Source organism: Sphaeramia orbicularis, chromosome 14, assembly GCF_902148855.1.
Source record: "Sphaeramia orbicularis chromosome 14, fSphaOr1.1, whole genome shotgun sequence".
NCBI lineage: Eukaryota > Metazoa > Chordata > Actinopteri > Kurtiformes > Apogonidae > Sphaeramia > Sphaeramia orbicularis.
The window spans coordinates 3178464-3195134 of NC_043970.1; the positions used below are offsets into that span (position 1 = coordinate 3178464).

Sequence of the window (16671 nt, forward strand, 5' to 3'; positions counted from 1 at the left end):
TGAGAGTTTGTCAGGACCGACAGCAACATCATCCATGATGTTACACACTAATCACTGAAATACAATAGTCATTTGTTCATGAAAACCGACACTTCTGTGAACAACTGTGCGTGCCACGTAAAATTTGATTTGTCATTCAGTAAAAACAAAGTGAGATAAAGTGTGACTCAGAGCTAAGATGACAATCAAAGTGCTGCTCTATAGATAGTACCCGGGTGTTCAGATTCAGCTGTACTGCTGTGGGTTTATTGGTGGAGAGTTAGCAGGGAAAAAAAGACTGTTTATGTTTCACTTTTATGAGTAAAAAACACAAAATAATTGTCATTACAAACATACAGTTTCTCAGTTGATCAAACTCAGGGGGATTGCGGTCTTGTTTGGCCTTGTAAGACCACTAGCTTTTGGTGGCTAATATCAGCTAATGCTCCAACCTTTAGAAATATTTTATTCCTTCCTTTGACTGTACGTACTGTATAATTCTTCTGTTTCAGTCATTGGCCTACGCTACATTTTACTGTTTACTTTCCACTGTAGTTGCCATTTCCAGCCACAGTAGATACTTAGCTTTGTAAGACCAGTAGCTGCTGATGGCTAATGCTAGCTAAATAAAGATTTTGACACATTTTAATCTGTCCATTGAGTGTATTAATCTTTTCTAGCTTGTAATAACACTACCTTACATCATACATTACACTATATTGCACTGCAGTTCTCACTTCAGTCCACAGTAGATACCTAGCTTTGTAAGACCAGTACCTAATGGTGGCTAATGTTGCTGACGACTAATAAATAGATTTTCACAATTATTTTCTTGATTATTTTATCAGTCCCCTGAGTGTATGATTTGTCTGTAGCTTCTGCTCTGTTTACTTTGCGGTGAATAATCATTTGTGATTTTATGCTGCGTTCCAGGCCGTTTTTTGAGCCCGTAAGTCACGACTTCAAACCACGACTTCGTAGCGTTCCAGACAAGTCACACCAAACTGCCTGAGCGCAAGGAAGTGTGGTAGCAAGATGTAAACAAACCAGCATGGTGGACCGTACGTTATGTTCATTTACAAGCATTTCTATCACCAAAGGTGCTTGCTCCTTGGTTATTTGAAGGAAACAGAGGAGTAAAAACAGTGCATGAGGCAAAACAAGCTGTTCTACCTTTTATGTTCTGTTATTTGTATATTTGGATTCGTATTTGGTATTAATTTATTCTTGCACTCATTGGACTGAAAACTAGCTAAAGCTAGAGCAGCTGCTGATTATGCAGAACATTTGCAGATAAATAACGTTAGAGCAATACCTTGTTTTAATAAACAATCTGCATAAACACCGCATCCATGGGGGGGCGCCATTGCTAGGTGACGTCAGAACTCGGAACTGGGAGTACATCGATCTAGTACAAGTTCACAGGTGGGAAGTCACAGGTTTGACTGACATTCCAGTGCATTTTCACCAGTAGAAGGATGGAAAAACACGAGTTACAGGTGGACTGGAACGCAGCATTAGTAGATGCTAACAGTAATTGTTACTTATTACGTTTTGGCTCATAATGGGTGATATTTACGATGGTGTATTAAAATCTTCCCAATTTGCAATAGATCAAAAATAAAACTGAAATACTTTACTGATACACTTAAACTTTTAACACTATACAAACCGTGTTACAGTGACAATAAAGAACTATTCTATTCTATTCTATTCTTTTCTATTCTATTCTGTTCTATTCTATTCTAAATGCTAACGCTGCTGCTAATAAGTAGTATGCTAACGCTGAGTAAAATGCTAATGAGCAGTCTGGGATGCAGAAGTCCTCCTCAAACAGCTTTGATGACATTATCTTGTTAAAGTGTGAATTCACAAAAGGTTTTCAGTGCAGTGTGGTGTGTTTTAACTGTTCTGTGTCCAGAGCATTGACTGGCCGATCAATGTTTGGTTCTGGCGTTACTATTTCATTGTAATTCAACTATTACCAACTAAACTAGTTAACCCTCTTCTCTCTTCCTAATTGAGTTCTACTGTATTCATGGACTACATTCTCCATAAACCTCACTACTTCCTGTTAAGGGCTTTACTGAAGGGGAAAAACTAATTAGCAGACTTTTTTTTATGAGTTTAGGTATTGTAAAATGCAGCACAAAACACTATTCCAGCATTTGCGCTAATGTACATGTAGCAGCCTTGAATTCAGTAGTAATCCAACTCTGAGTAAGCAAAACAAATACATAGGCACACACGGTGCGAAGAAAGAAAAAATATACATGAAAAGAAATATGCAGTGTCGTTAATGTAAATTATTGCTTTGGTTGATACAACAGTGGACATTTAGTGTCACATTCAATGAATTAAAATTTAAGCAAACAATCGTAAATGTGAGTGTAAGAAACATTCAGAACAGAATTTCTCAAAAGTGTCAACTCAAAAGACAGAAACATTTGGAAACCTGTAAAATAATGCTCTGGCAATAGTTTTTACATCTAAAAGCAGAAACTTTTGCTTTGTTTTTAGAGTGGCCATATTTACCCTTATTTATTGCTGCTTTTAGCTCTCATATGTATTTTATGATGATGGTAAAATAATACCTTGTATGTTTAGCTAGCTAGCTGTACTAGCTGCAGCAAACTCAAATTGTATGTTAAAAACACCACTTTTAACGGACTTTTAACGGACCATTTAATTGTACAAGATGTATCTGTATGCCAAAGTGGAGATACCATCTACAGTATAATCTACACGCAAAACAAGCCTGAGCATTAGTGAGCAGCTTTGCTTCAAAAAAAAAAAAAAAAAAGACATTTAAACTCGCAAGAAACAATGTGCTGCTGTGATTGTAAGTTGTCCACATTCGATATTTTGGCAAGAAGAAGTCTTAGGTGTTCATGAAAATACAGTACAATCTATAGTATATTTCTAATACAGACAAAGCTAACTGGCCCCTCATTTAGCCAGAGATTCAGTACCAGATACATTTATGTTTTAGATTATAGATCTACAGCTCTGCACTTTAAATAGAACTCGTTGTCGACACATTTGGCATTTCGTCTCATAGTCGAACCAACTAACCGCCAAGGTATTCATCAGTGATTACAGAGTTTCGTTCTAACGGGTCCTACTGGCTAAGAAATAACATTTGGTTTGTTGTCAGAACACGTAAAAGGATAAACTGAGGTGTGACGGCTGTGATACAATCATCATGAATTATTAAAGCAACGGATAACAATGAGTCTATGATGGGATGTAGTGCGGCCTCCTCATGCACAGTTACAATCGCTGTGGTCATCTCTGATGCTGGTGGTGTTAACGCTGCAGTGAGGGTGTAGAGGCAGTGTGTGTGTGTGTGTGTGTGTGTAGGTGTGTGCGTGTGTGCGTGTGTGTGTGTGTGTGTGTGTGCAGAGTTTGACTAAGCTGTTGGCAGTGACGCAACATGACGTTAGCTGGGACAAGAGAGGATGAGTAGAGGAGGACCAGGATTTCCCCTGATGTGTCTAATTGTTGGAGTGTAAAGGGCTTTCTGATTTGTAGTTGGCCTAACAGACACCCATGGGAGGACTCTGTAGGGGGATGAAGGACTGATGGGAGGGGGTTGAGGGGAGGAATAGTGGGGGTCACAGGTTCAGAGGGTGTGTTTAGAGGTTGACCAGGTGGAGGTCGGAGGCAGAGAAATGAGGGCACAGAGCCATATCGGGGTTCTTGAGCTGCCGCAGGATCCTCCGGTGGAATTTGGAGCGAACCCTGTTGAACTCCATGATGTCACTGGGATCCTCCTCAATCCAGAAACGGTGAAACTCCTGCATCAGGTAACCTGCCATCGAACACAGCACAGAGAGGTCAATGAAGTTCACTGCAAAAAGAAGAGGATGGAGGCACAGTGATGTCACCCACTAGCGGTGTGTATTGGCAAGAATCTGGCGATACGATAAAAATCACAATATTAAGATCACGATACAATAATCATGATATATCATGATACTGTTAAAAGGCAATTTTTTGTTTGTTTCTTTTTGTTTTTAAATGATTATTTCCTTGAACAATTGAATTACACCAGAAATATGCACAAATACTAAATACATTTTTATTTGACATATATGGTCTGGTCCCAGTATAAAGATGGAGCGTCTTAATACTGATGTCACATCGATATTCTGTCTTAAATGTTAATGTGTGCTTGTTGTTCCTCATCTGGTTGGTCTGTGTTGTCCATTACCCTCTGGTGTTGTTCTTACCATTGCTGGTATGTGCTGCTCTTTACCATGAATGGTATTGTAGATTTTTGTTTTTTTTCTTACCATTGTTGGTGTGTAATTATTGCTGTTCTTTTCCACTTGTGGTATTGTAGTGTTTTTTTGTTTTAACCATTGTTGGTACGTAATTATTATCATGTTAAGTTGACGGTTAACTGTTACCTGTGGTAACACCACCAGGAATGTACTTTGTTTCTATTTTTTACACACATTTTGGTTATGCAATGTAAATACTGTCAAATGAGTTCATTCTAATTTGGCATAGGCCTATTTTGTTCATTGTTCTGGCTTGAAGTCAAAGGACAGGAGTGAGTACTTAGAATGTTATTATGTGAAGTTATTTGATGATGAGAATGGGTGTGGGATTTAATAAGTTTTTCTTCTTCCCACTCCTTTTCGAGTATAGATGAATGATAATTTTTGGAATTTTGAATTTGCATGTATTCTGTAAATGCTCGAAATAAATAAACAAACAAACGAATGAATGAATAAAATTTGATCACAACAGGATCTAATGCTATATCACAAAATTTTCCTGTATCAAAACTTAAATGATGTTTTACAGACATTACAGTTTAAGATCCTGCTCAAATGTTCATATTCTATTAGTTCAGAACTAACATCAGAACATTATTTAATAAAACAGTGTTAAATAATTAGAAATAAAACATAAACAAAAACAAAAAAACAAAAATGAACCGCCACAATATCTGTCTTTGAATAAATACCTAAAAATATTGATACAGTACTTTTTGATATCGATACGGTATTGTGAAATGAAATATCGCAATTATATTGCAGATACGATATTTTCTTACACCCCTATCACTCACTGCTTTATTAACTATCACTTTGAAGCCTTCACCCTTTATCAGGCAAGTGACTATTTCTGATCATTTCTGCATACATTAAATTTGGGTCCAATCCCGTGCTTCAGTGGGGTCCAGAAGCGTACTGGTTTGTATAAAACTATACAATGATCCAGACAGATTTTATAGACATTTTGAACAGTGAATATGAAAGATTTCTGTCAGTTTATGACCTTATAACAGTTGTTTTATTGCATGAGTTTATTTTTTAGCAAGTGCTGCTCGGATGTTTTATGGCAAGAAGAGGGAGACTGTTGTCACGGCAACCAACAAGGAGGTAGATGACGATGTCTAATAACACACTAAAGTTGAAATCTTGAATTTCTGAGTATGTCAGTGAGTGATCTATAAAGGGTTAAGAGGCAGACATGGGTCAAGCTGGGAAAAGCATAAAGTGAAATATTCCAACTAGCTTAAAAATACTGCTAACGTAGCTACTGAGAAGCACAACCATGCCACAGACTTGGAAATGTGGTAAACACTTTCAGCTATGATAAACTCTGGCGCATGAAACAGTAGCTAATTGCAACTCTACATTTTGTCCAAACCCACTAGTTGACAGACCAGTTGACAAACAAAATCAGATAATGTAACTGTAAACTTCATGAAACATCTGATAGACTTCTCACATGGTCTTATTAATGTTACTCTTTATGCCTGATATTCATGTTCTTCTGTGTCGGGGGTAATGTAATCTTAGAGTGTTTGTCAACGGGGCCAGTACCACCCCCCAGGGGGCATTTTGAACGAGAAAGCTGAGAGGGGGGCACTGAGACCGAAAGGTATGGGGGGTTAATCTCAGTTAGTCACCACAATATGCCCCCCAACCCCCCCCCCCCCCCCCCCCCCCCCCCCAGTGTTCCGCATTAAGGTATGTCACAGTCGGGGGGGGGGCATCAGAAGGCTCATGATGATGTGAGGGGGCCTTGGTTGAAAGGTTGAGAAACAATGTCTTAGAGCAGGGCTGTCAAACTCATTTTAGTTCAGTTCCACATTCAGCTAAATTTGATCTGCAGTGGGCCGAACCAGTACAATAATAACATAATAATATAGAAATAAGGTCAACTCCAAAGTTTCCTGTAGAGCGAAAAAAGTAAATTAACAATAAGAAAAGGTTTACATCTGCAAACTATCTTTTCAAAAGATGTGAAAAACATGAACAAACTGAAAAAATAAGTGTAATTTCAACAATATTCTGCCTCAGTTTATCATTTACACATGTACATTATAACTTATAGATCACTACAAATACACAAAACATTTAATAACAGGCAGAATCTTGTTAAAATTGTACTTCTCTTTCAGGCTTCCTGTTCATATTTGTTCAGGTTATTCACATTTTTTGCGAAATTATACTTTGTTTTAGTGTAAATACATGAAAATATTTACATTGTGACGGCCCCTGCTTAGGTGTCTGAGAGTGTGCTTGGTGGTGATGTCATTCTGTGTTCTCTCTTGAGGTGATCAGCTGAGACATCATGGTGATTGGGAGCACCTGGGCCCGGTGTTCCTAAGGACCATAAAAGTGCCAGATCCAGCGTGGCGTCTCTCTCTCTCTCTCACTCTCTCTCCTGACGACCAGCACCTTTTGTTTGATTTACTTTTTGTTTCTTTCAGCCACACAACCTTACACTTATACTATCCACACATACACTTGCACACCACTGACATTACTGACTTACACACCTCATATTTATTGTAAACTTTGGTTATTTTGCGTTATGCTTTAATAAATATTTTGCATTAAGTTAGCATTGTGTACTTCTCCCATCTTTTGTCATGGCCTAGAGCCGGGTTATGACAACATTCACAAAAAGAAAAATTTGGAGTTGTCATTATTTCTATGTTATTATGATAGTATTTTACCAATTTGACCCACTTGAGATTGAATTGTTCTGAATGTGGAACCCGAAATAAAAGGATTGTTAATATTTTAGTGTTATTTTTGCATTTCACAAATTCATCCGAAGGGCCGGACTGGACCCTTTGGCGGGCTGGATTTGGTCCCCGGTTCGCATGTTTGACACCTGTGTCTTAGAGGATTTATGTGCATAGATTTGGGGTTCCAGCATAGATTATGACATAAATTAGAGTGAAAATTGCTGCATAGTTTACAGTATAAATCATGGTGTAAATCCTGCTACAGGTTATAGCATAGATTGGCATCTTGTCTAAAGTGCTACAGGAGATAACGTGTGCATTGATGTTTCCACAGTGGTTTGACTTTACAGCTGCAGTTGTTCTGTCAAACACATAAAGGACATTACCAATCTGGAATATTGGCCATTAGATTATTTTAGGTAATGTACTGTATTTTTTCCAACATGTCCACATGTCTAGAACTGAAATAACTTTCAACAAATTCAGTACTCTGCAAGAAGCACTGAGTAAAAATCATTATTTGATTTTGATGATGTGGGTTTAATATGGAGTTGGTCTAGCAGTTGCTATAACAGCTTTAACTCTTCTGTGAAGGTTTTCCACAAGGTTTAGGAGTGTGTTTATGGGAAGTTTTGACCATCCCATTAGAAGTGCATTTGTGAGGCCAAGGCCTGGCTCACAGTCTCCATTTAATTCATCCAAAAGTGTTCTATCAGACTGAGGTCAGGACTCTGAACAGGACAGGCAAGTTCCCCCAGAACAAATGCATTAGGGTCACAAAAGTTTAGAGCTGTGGTTCTCAACTTTTTTGAACAAATGCCCTTTACATCATCATGAGCCTCCTTTTTGTTTATGCAGCGGGGGGGGGGGGGGGGTTATTGTGCTCCGTAGATAATAGGCCTGTAACGGTACACAAAATTTTCGGTTCGGTACGTTTTCGGTTTTCAAAGCCACGGTTCGTTTTTTTCGGTTCGGTACGGGAAGAAAGAAAACCCCTCAAAATGTCTTTAATACATTTGAATTTTTGAACATTTTTCCCCCAATTTTTGGACACAATAGAATATAGAAAAACAGGAATAATATAATTCTGCTGCTATAAATCAAATAGAGAATAAAATAAATTATTAATATTACTAAATGTATTTTAAACATTAGTATTACACTTTTCCCTGACAGGTACTTTTGAGCAAACAACAAAAATCTAATCACAGTTCTGTCAGTTCACATTCTGCATAAAAATATCAACAAAAAAATTCTGCATGTAGTGCAACATTAACAGGAGGGTAAACTGGTATTCTGTTTTAACAAACTGAAGAGCAACATTGACAACAAACTGAACCAAATTATTTATTTTAGGACAGAGAACAAACTGTTTAGGCCACTTTGTGTACTGGTGTGTGCGCGTGTGCGCACACGCAAGGTGCGATTTGTCTGGGGGATGGTTTGTTTGGTTGTTTGGTTGTTTTTTTTTTTTTTGGTCGGAGCCGGGGGGCGCGTGGGGGAGGGGGGCGCGCGGTCCGGTCCATAACTAACGTAACTAACGCTGGCGTGAAACGAAAGTGAAACTTTATTTCTATATACTTTCAATGTCCAACTCCGAGTTCTATTCCTCTGGTATACAGCGTGCGTGAGAGACAGACAGACAGACAGACAGACAGACAGACAGACATACACACAGAGCTAGTGTGTTTTAGAACTACCGTAGCTCCCAGGGGCCACACAGCGTTCGTCTTATCTCCGTCTCTTTCCTCGTTGTTGTCTTTCACCGGGACCTGAAGTGATCCCAAACTGGACTGTACTGATGGTGGAGGGTCTTCAATCTCTTCCTTCCAGGTTCTCATCATTTTTTTTTTTTTTTTTTTTTTTTTTACCTTATATCAGCTGCTATTTCATATTTCGGGTCAATGTATGCGTCCTTAAATATGTCCATGTGAAACTTGCGCGTATTTAAAGTTCCGCATCAAACAATGTCTTTTGTTCCTTTTTCTTTTTCTCAACACTGTGCCGTTTCGGTACAGCTGTGTACCGAACCTAACAGGTGTGTACCGAAACGGTTCGGTTCGGTTCGGTTCGGTACGTGTACCGTTACAGGCCTAGTAGATAATGTCCCCATAACCTCATCATCATTCTCCTTGTCGCATCCATCCCCCCTCTGAAACAAGTTGTCAAGTGGGAGACCGTAGCTTACTAAGTCCTGCGACAGACCTTATTGCAGAGGACCGCGCGGGGGGGGGGGGGGGCACAGAAATTTGCCATTGACTTAACATGCTGCTTGATATTGATACTTATACAGACTGATGCCCCCATTTTGGTCTCAGCGCCCCACTCTCAGCTTTCTCATTCCTAACACCCTCCATTGAGAAACACTGGTTTGGAGGTCTGCAGTTATTGACGACTACTGTACACTGTGTGCCCCACTCAGATTTTTTGAGGCCGACTACTTAGTGGCTGAGTTGCTGCTGTTTCTAATTGCTTCCACTGTGTAATAATACCAGTAACAGTGGGCCGTGAAATATTTAGTAGCAAGAAAATTCATTTTATGGTCTTATAACACAGGTGATGTCCTATCATGTTACCACGCTTAAATTCACTGAGCTCCGGCGAGTTGACCCATTCATTCATAAATGTTTATCGGAGCAGTTTGCAAGCGTAGGTGTTTGATTTGATACGTCTGTGGCATCTGTGGCCATGGAAGGGGTTTGAATATCTTTATTCAATGATTTGGAATGGTGTCCCAATACTTTTGACAATATAGTGTATTTTTGTGCAACTATTGCCACGTTTCCTCTACGTGGTATTGGCTCGACTCAACTCAACTCGACTCAGCCTTTTTGCCTTTCTAATACAAAAAAGGGCCTGGAATCTGGTACCCAGGACTAGTTTTTTGGTATCACCTCCATTGAGGTTCCAGGACTGGGGACCAGATACTAAAAGGTGATGTTTAAACACTGCAGACCACTGATTGGTCAGAAAGTTGTCTCTGTGACCCGCCATTTTACAAAAAACAGATGTGGAAGTTTACAGTAAATATGTCGGTAGGTGAATCCACATGATGACAGCCCAAAAAACTACACCATGGTTTGTCCAGGAGGTTCAGATGTGAAAATTCAGCGTGAGTTTGATGAGACAACAATGAATGAGTTTATCAGCAACTCTGAGCAGACGACACAGAAGCAACGCACCGCATCACTATGACGTCCAGGTCCTTTAAAGTCGGTAGTATCCTGTAATGGAAACGGTCTGCAGGAATAGGACCTGGTACCCAAGTCGAGCTGAGCCAAGTCGAGCCGGTTCCACGTAGTGGAAACGCAGCATATATAATATAATATAATATAATATAATATAATATAATATAATATAATATAATATAAGATTAGATTTAATTTATTGGTCCCCGTGGGGAAATTCATCTTCACTGACTGAAAACATTACAGGAAAAAAAAGACATTACATAACCTTACAAGAAAAAAAAAAAAAAAAGAAGACAGTAATATTATACAACACAGATGACAACAACAACAGTAGGGGCAGACATAACGAAAAGAGACATTTATGGAGTGACAGTTGCAGACTGGTCAGCCTGTCAGCGGGGCCTGGTGTTTAGGGCGGCTATGGCTGAGGGGATCAGGCTTTTCCCAAGACGGGCCCTCCTGAATTTTAATGTCCTGTATCTGCGTCCTGAGGGTAGTGGGATGAAGTAGCGGTGTAATGGGTGCGTGATGTCCTGGACTATTGTGTTTGCCATTCGGGTGATGGATCTGTTATTTAGTTCTGTGAGGTTGGGTGTGGGGAGGCCGATGATTTTAGCAGCTGTGTTTGTGATGCGTGTGAATTTGGCTCGGTTGGTGACGGAAAGCATGGTGTAAAAACATGTGGAGCAGTACAGGAGGATGGGTTGGATAATACTTTTGTAGAGTGACAACAGGAGGTGGGGTGCAACATGTAGTCCTTTAAGTTTGCGGATGGCTGACAGTCTTTGTTTGCTCTCTTTTGAATGTCTGTGGTGTGCTGATCAAAGGTGAGTTTATTGTCCAGAGTTATTCCCAGATATTTGAATGTGTCGACTGACTCAACTGTTTGTGAGTTTATGATAATGTAATATATGTATATAATGTAATATAATACAATATACATTTGAAAAGACATTTTAGTTTCGATATGGCTCATTAGGTTTTACAGGCTTATGCACAGTTTTTCCAAAGGTGTTTACAGGTTGGTGCAGGTTATTTACTAGTTATTTGATTTCACAAGAAATGTATGAGACAGTTGTACAGACATGGCCAAATGTTTTGGCAGTGACACAAACTTTGTTTTAGTAAGTTTACACTGAGGAACAATTAAGGATTTTATATGTTTCAAAGACTTTATTTATTTCTTTTTGTACATAAAAAAAACTATTACGGCCTTCTAACTGGACTCTCTAAACGAGCTGTCAGACAGCTGCAGTCCATCCAGAACGCTGCTGCTCGAGTCCTGACTAGAACCAGGAAGTACGACCATATTAGTCCTGTGCTCAGATCTGTGCACTGGCTTCCTGTGGCTCAGAGAACAGACTTTAAAACAACTCTGCTCATTTATAAATCTGTCCATGGTCTAGCACCAAAGTACATCTGGGACATGTTGGTCCCATATGAACCATCTCAGACCCTGAGAACCTCAGGGACTGGTCTGAGAACCTCAGGGACTGGTCTTCTGCTGGTGCCCAGAGTCAGGACTAAACAGGTGAAGCTGTGTTTCAGTTCTATGTGTTTCAGTTCTATGCAGCTAAACTCTGGACCAGTCTTCCTGATGACGTCAGACAGACCTCTACTCTGACAGTGTTTCAGTCCAGGCTGAAAACAGCTGCTCAACTGTGCATAGAACAACTGAAAGGGTTCTATCTGCACTCTGACCTTTTACTTTGTCTTAACTGACTATTATTTATGTTTCATTGATTATGTTTTATTTGTAATTGTGTGTTTTTAACCTGTCTCTTTTCCATTTTTGTAAAGCCCTGTGAATTGCCCTGTGTATGAATTGTACTATACAAATAAATCTGCCTTGCCTTGCCTTGCCATAAATATAATTTATTGGTAAATAAATGTTATTTATGTAAAAAGAACATTTCCATTACTGCCAAAACCTTTGTCCATGGCTATATAAACAGTGTATTTAACCCAGTGAACTCACAGAAGGTCTGTTGGAAGTGCAGCAGGTTGGGCGTCTCTGGAGCCACATTGTAAAGGTGGGTCTTCAGGGATCCGCTCACCAGCAGAGAGTAGGCCAGGTCTGTGATGTTGATGCCCACTATGGCAAAGGAATAGCTAGAGGGAGGGGACAATAAATTACAAATCAAGAAGATTTTTGCTTTGTGGCTTTGCAGTGGGCCCACAAAACCACTATGCAGCATTTAATAAATGTGTCTATAAATAAGGAATCTATGAAGGCCAGAGTCCATACAGATTCTCCTGCAGCAGCTCACTTCCACCTCTGACACACTCTCCACACATTCACACACATTCACACACATTCACACACATTCACACACATTCATCCATATGCAGCACACACTCTCTTACCCGATAGCTTTGTCCAGGTTCTTCTGTTCCCACTCAGGTTTGGTCACCTCACTGTGAATGGACACACAGTTCAGTGATGAACTGTACTGTCTACCAAGGTTATTACTGTTAACGAAAACTAACGAAATGACGAAAACTAGAATTGTAAAAACATTGTCATTAACTGAAATAAATAAAAACTGTAATTAAAAGAAAAAACAATAACTAACTGAAACTGTATTGTGTGTTTACAAAACTAACTAAAACGTATAAAAATTATGGATAAAATTCCCATCGTTTTTGTCTTTTGTCAATGTCGGATTGATATGAAATCGATTTATTTCGCTCCAGTAATTTTAGGTAGCAGGACCATATGACACTTCACGGTCTGTCACTTCTTGTCACTTGTGGTTTAGAGTCGTCTTTTCGTCCCCACTCTACCTGGAAACACGGAGACTAAAGTTGGGAGAAAGCAGCAGAGTCCTGTCTGGGATTTATTTGAATATGATGACGAAGAAGAGAAAAGATATAAAGAAACTAAAACTAAACTAAAACTAAGCATTTAGAAAAAAATGAAAACTAATAAACACTAGCAAACCTGCTCTAAAAACTAATAAAAACTAACTGAATTAGAGAAAAAAAGTAAAACTAAATAAAAAAACTAAACTATAATGAAAAATCCAAAACTATTAGAACCTTACTGTCTACATGTGTAACATCACAAAAAACAAACCTATAAAACCAAACCTATTTAGAAAAGTTGGATATGATTTAAGCAGTGTTCTCCTTTAAGTGGGTGGTGGATGTTTTTAATGAAGCAGGATGTCAGGCACGGTGTCCGACGCCTGATGAATGTCAATTAGAGCGATGGTGGTAATTTGTATTGGAGTACACTTGTACATCACTGCAGCAAGGTGACAAGTTAAAGCACTCGAGGTCAGCTAAGTGGATTAGGAAGGAGTTTTATGCAACTTTAAATAGTAGCAGTGGGATTTTATTTAAAAATAAGAAAAATACACTGAGATTTGTAATTCTAAAGGACATGACTGAAGCTTTTCTGTAATTTTCTTCCTGTCAACCATAGGCAGTAAAAAGGCATTTTGGAATTTCAGCTTTTAGAGTCACAACTGTGTGGAGCTAAGGGAAGAGCGAGGGCTGGTGGGTGATTATCAGGCCAATTAAACAACTAATCGTTAGCCTCATAGCATAATTTTCTAACTCATAGACAAGTGGATAAAAGCATGTGGACACGTTGAATTCAGGTGTTTCTTTTCTAACAGGGGTCTGGGATACAAAATAATAAGAGCTAATGTCAGAACATAGTTTTATATTATGGGATAAATATCATATCCATTATTATTAATATTGATGTATCTATGTCCAATCCTCATGAACAGGACATCTTACAGCTACACAACATGATGTGTCCTAATATTTATGTCCATATAGTTTATTTACTTTTATTTATTTATGTGTTTATTTAGCAGGGACAGTACACATTAATGAACATTTCTGTAAGCGTGCCAGTATTAGCAAAAAAGCTATTTTCATCTGTTGTCCCTGGGTAAGATATAAAGTACCAACATCAATATTTCCTTAAAGTTTAATGGTGGATTTTTCTTCCTCAGTGATATGTGAAGAAAGTAGATGGTTCGATGTGGTAGAAAATTATTATTTACAATCAGAGCAGGAAAAACATTTTAGAAATTTAGAGGAAGAACATTTAAAATCATAGTCAACAAGTGTTCAGAGAACGCAAACCTCTGCCAAGCATCCCGAACAGTGTGCATGAGTGGATCGACAATTTCTTTTTAAATTCAACAGTTTCCAGGTTGTTCCATACAGCAGAAAAAGTTGAAGCTTGGTACCAGTCATGTGTATGTCAAATTATATTCAATTCCAATCATTATTTGTTGAGTTCTAATTTTAAATGTGTGGTAAATGGGATTTTCAATGTTAAATGTAAATGTCCACAGAGTCCACATTCCACAGTGGATGTGGACAATTTTGTGCCAGATACAAGATATTATTATAAGCTACGGGTGGATCAAATTGGAGGCTAATCGGAGTAATTTTGAATTTTTTATGAATTTTCAAAAATTGCTCAGTGATGAGAGATAGGAAAATTGTAGATGTTGTGACCTTGCTGTGACCTTGAACTTTGGCCTACTTGGCCCAGAATTTAATGGGTTGGTCCCAGGGCCTAGGCCTATCTGTGGGGAAGATTTGGTAAAGATGGTTGGAATAGTTTTCCCGTAAAGTTGCTGACAAACAAACAAACACGCAAACAAACAAACACACTAAGCAAAGTGATCACAATACGTCCTGGCAGAGGTAAAAATGAAAAAAAATAATAATAAAAAAATCTATGTTGAGCGAAATTATGTAAAAACCATCTCTGAGGCATTTTAAAAGAAAAGGTAATCTTTAAATCAAACTAATCAAAACAATGATATTTATCCCAATATATAACTATATTATGACATTAGTCATTATTGTTTTGTATGAATTCAATGTGTCCACATACTTTTGTCCATTTGTGTATGACTTAAACAGTTATACTATGAGGCTAACAATATGTAGAGGAGTTCTGCCAAAAAAGCTGAGTATTTCTTCCTACAGTGGACAGAAACAGTCGGTGGTAACCACAGTGACTTCCCAGGTTTTGTGGACTGGCCTTCTGCAGCTTTGAATTCAGCCTTTTGGAGCCAGCTGACTGGAGTTGGACCTGGGGAGGACCGACGGCTGAGCCTCAGCAGGTTACTGCTAACTGCCAACTAACTGAAAATACCACCCACACTGCTAATTAGGAAACGTTCTGTTAAAAACCACAAAGTAAATTCTAGAACTGAAACGATTAATCGATTGAAAAAAATATTTGATTACAATTTTCCTAAATGGAAGTGTCAAGCCTGTCCCCAGACGATAGTCTGGTTTTGTCTGTCTTTTATGTTGTCTGTCATTTCCTGTTTATTTTGTTAAGTTTCCCTCGTGTGTCATGTCTGGTGTCTTTACTTCCTTTCCCTGATTGTGTCCACCTGCTCCTGATGACCTGACTCCACCCTAATTTGTTCCACCTGTGTCTCATTGTCTTCCCTCCCTTTTGTGTATTTAAGCCCTGTCTTTCGCACTGGTCAGTCACCAGTTCGTATTTTCCTTGTGAAGTACTTACCAGCGTTTTGATCCTGTCTGTCTGTCTGCCTACCTGTTTTTTGACCCGGTTTGCCATCTCGTTTTTGCCTGTCTGCCTAATCCCTGTCGGTTCTTCTGCCTCTTTCTGACCTCGAGTGTTTTGACCTCTTCGCCTGACTTTTTATGGTACGTGAGCTAGCCTGATCCCTATGTCCTGTTGCCTGTCTGACTGCCTACCCATGTATGACCTGTTTCCGCCACTGACCTCCCTCTGCTTGTCCCTAGTCGGGGTACCGACGCGTACTACCGAACCGGACGGAGGGTTCTCGTCCCCAGTCCGGAGTACTAACCCGGAGAAGAACTCAGCGTCCATTGTCCTCAAGATTTTGTTCATTATCATATTCACTGAACTGTCAGTGAGCTGGTGTTTAATAAACACTGTGAACTTTTACTTCTGTCACTGGGTCATGCATCTGGGTTCAGTTTTCATACACTGATCATTACAGGAAGCTTTGTTTCCTTCATTTCTCTGCTGTTAAACCTTGGTTCCACTGTTGTGTTTCACAGGGACATGTATTGTGACGCACATGACGCCAGGATTAACACACACAACATATAGCGTAGCTCAGAAGAAATGAGGACAAAAAGGCAGAAAGTGTCTATATGTTGACTTTTCTCCTGGAACCATCACTGACTCCTTTAAACTGTGAAGCTTGAACACAAATATTAGAAATCTGAGTGTGTGTTTGTTTCAGTTGGACGTTAGCTCCATGTTCAGTTGGTAGAAGTTAGTAAGATGGATCCAAATGTGTTGAAGACTGACCTGACAGATTTATATGTTATATGTTATGTTATGTTTATATGTTTATAGACGTCATTGGACTGTTTTTTTGTTTATATCTATACATATTTTTTATATTTACTTTTATACTGTTATTTCTATATATTTTTTTTCTATATCCTTTTACTTTTATATTTTTTGAGGTTGTTTTAGCTGGATCTGGAATAAAGGAAATGTTG

The 16671-nt window shown here is 38.9% G+C and overlaps 1 protein-coding gene across 4 annotated transcripts in view; it reads right to left on the reverse strand.

Annotated features, from left to right (window-relative positions):
* Positions 1-3347: 3347 nt before the first annotated feature.
* elmod1 (ELMO/CED-12 domain containing 1) overlaps positions 3348-16671 on the reverse strand; it is a 56565-nt gene continuing 43241 nt past the window's right edge. For all 4 annotated transcript variants that reach the window (XM_030154603.1, XM_030154605.1, XM_030154602.1 and 1 more), the window contains 3 exons: positions 12541-12591; positions 12152-12285; positions 3348-3793 (listed from right to left, as the gene is read on the reverse strand). In XM_030154603.1, the coding sequence (XP_030010463.1) occupies positions 3618-3793; positions 12152-12285; positions 12541-12591 (361 nt within the window). In that variant the 3' untranslated portion in view covers positions 3348-3617. The remainder of the gene's footprint in view (positions 3794-12151; positions 12286-12540; positions 12592-16671) is intronic.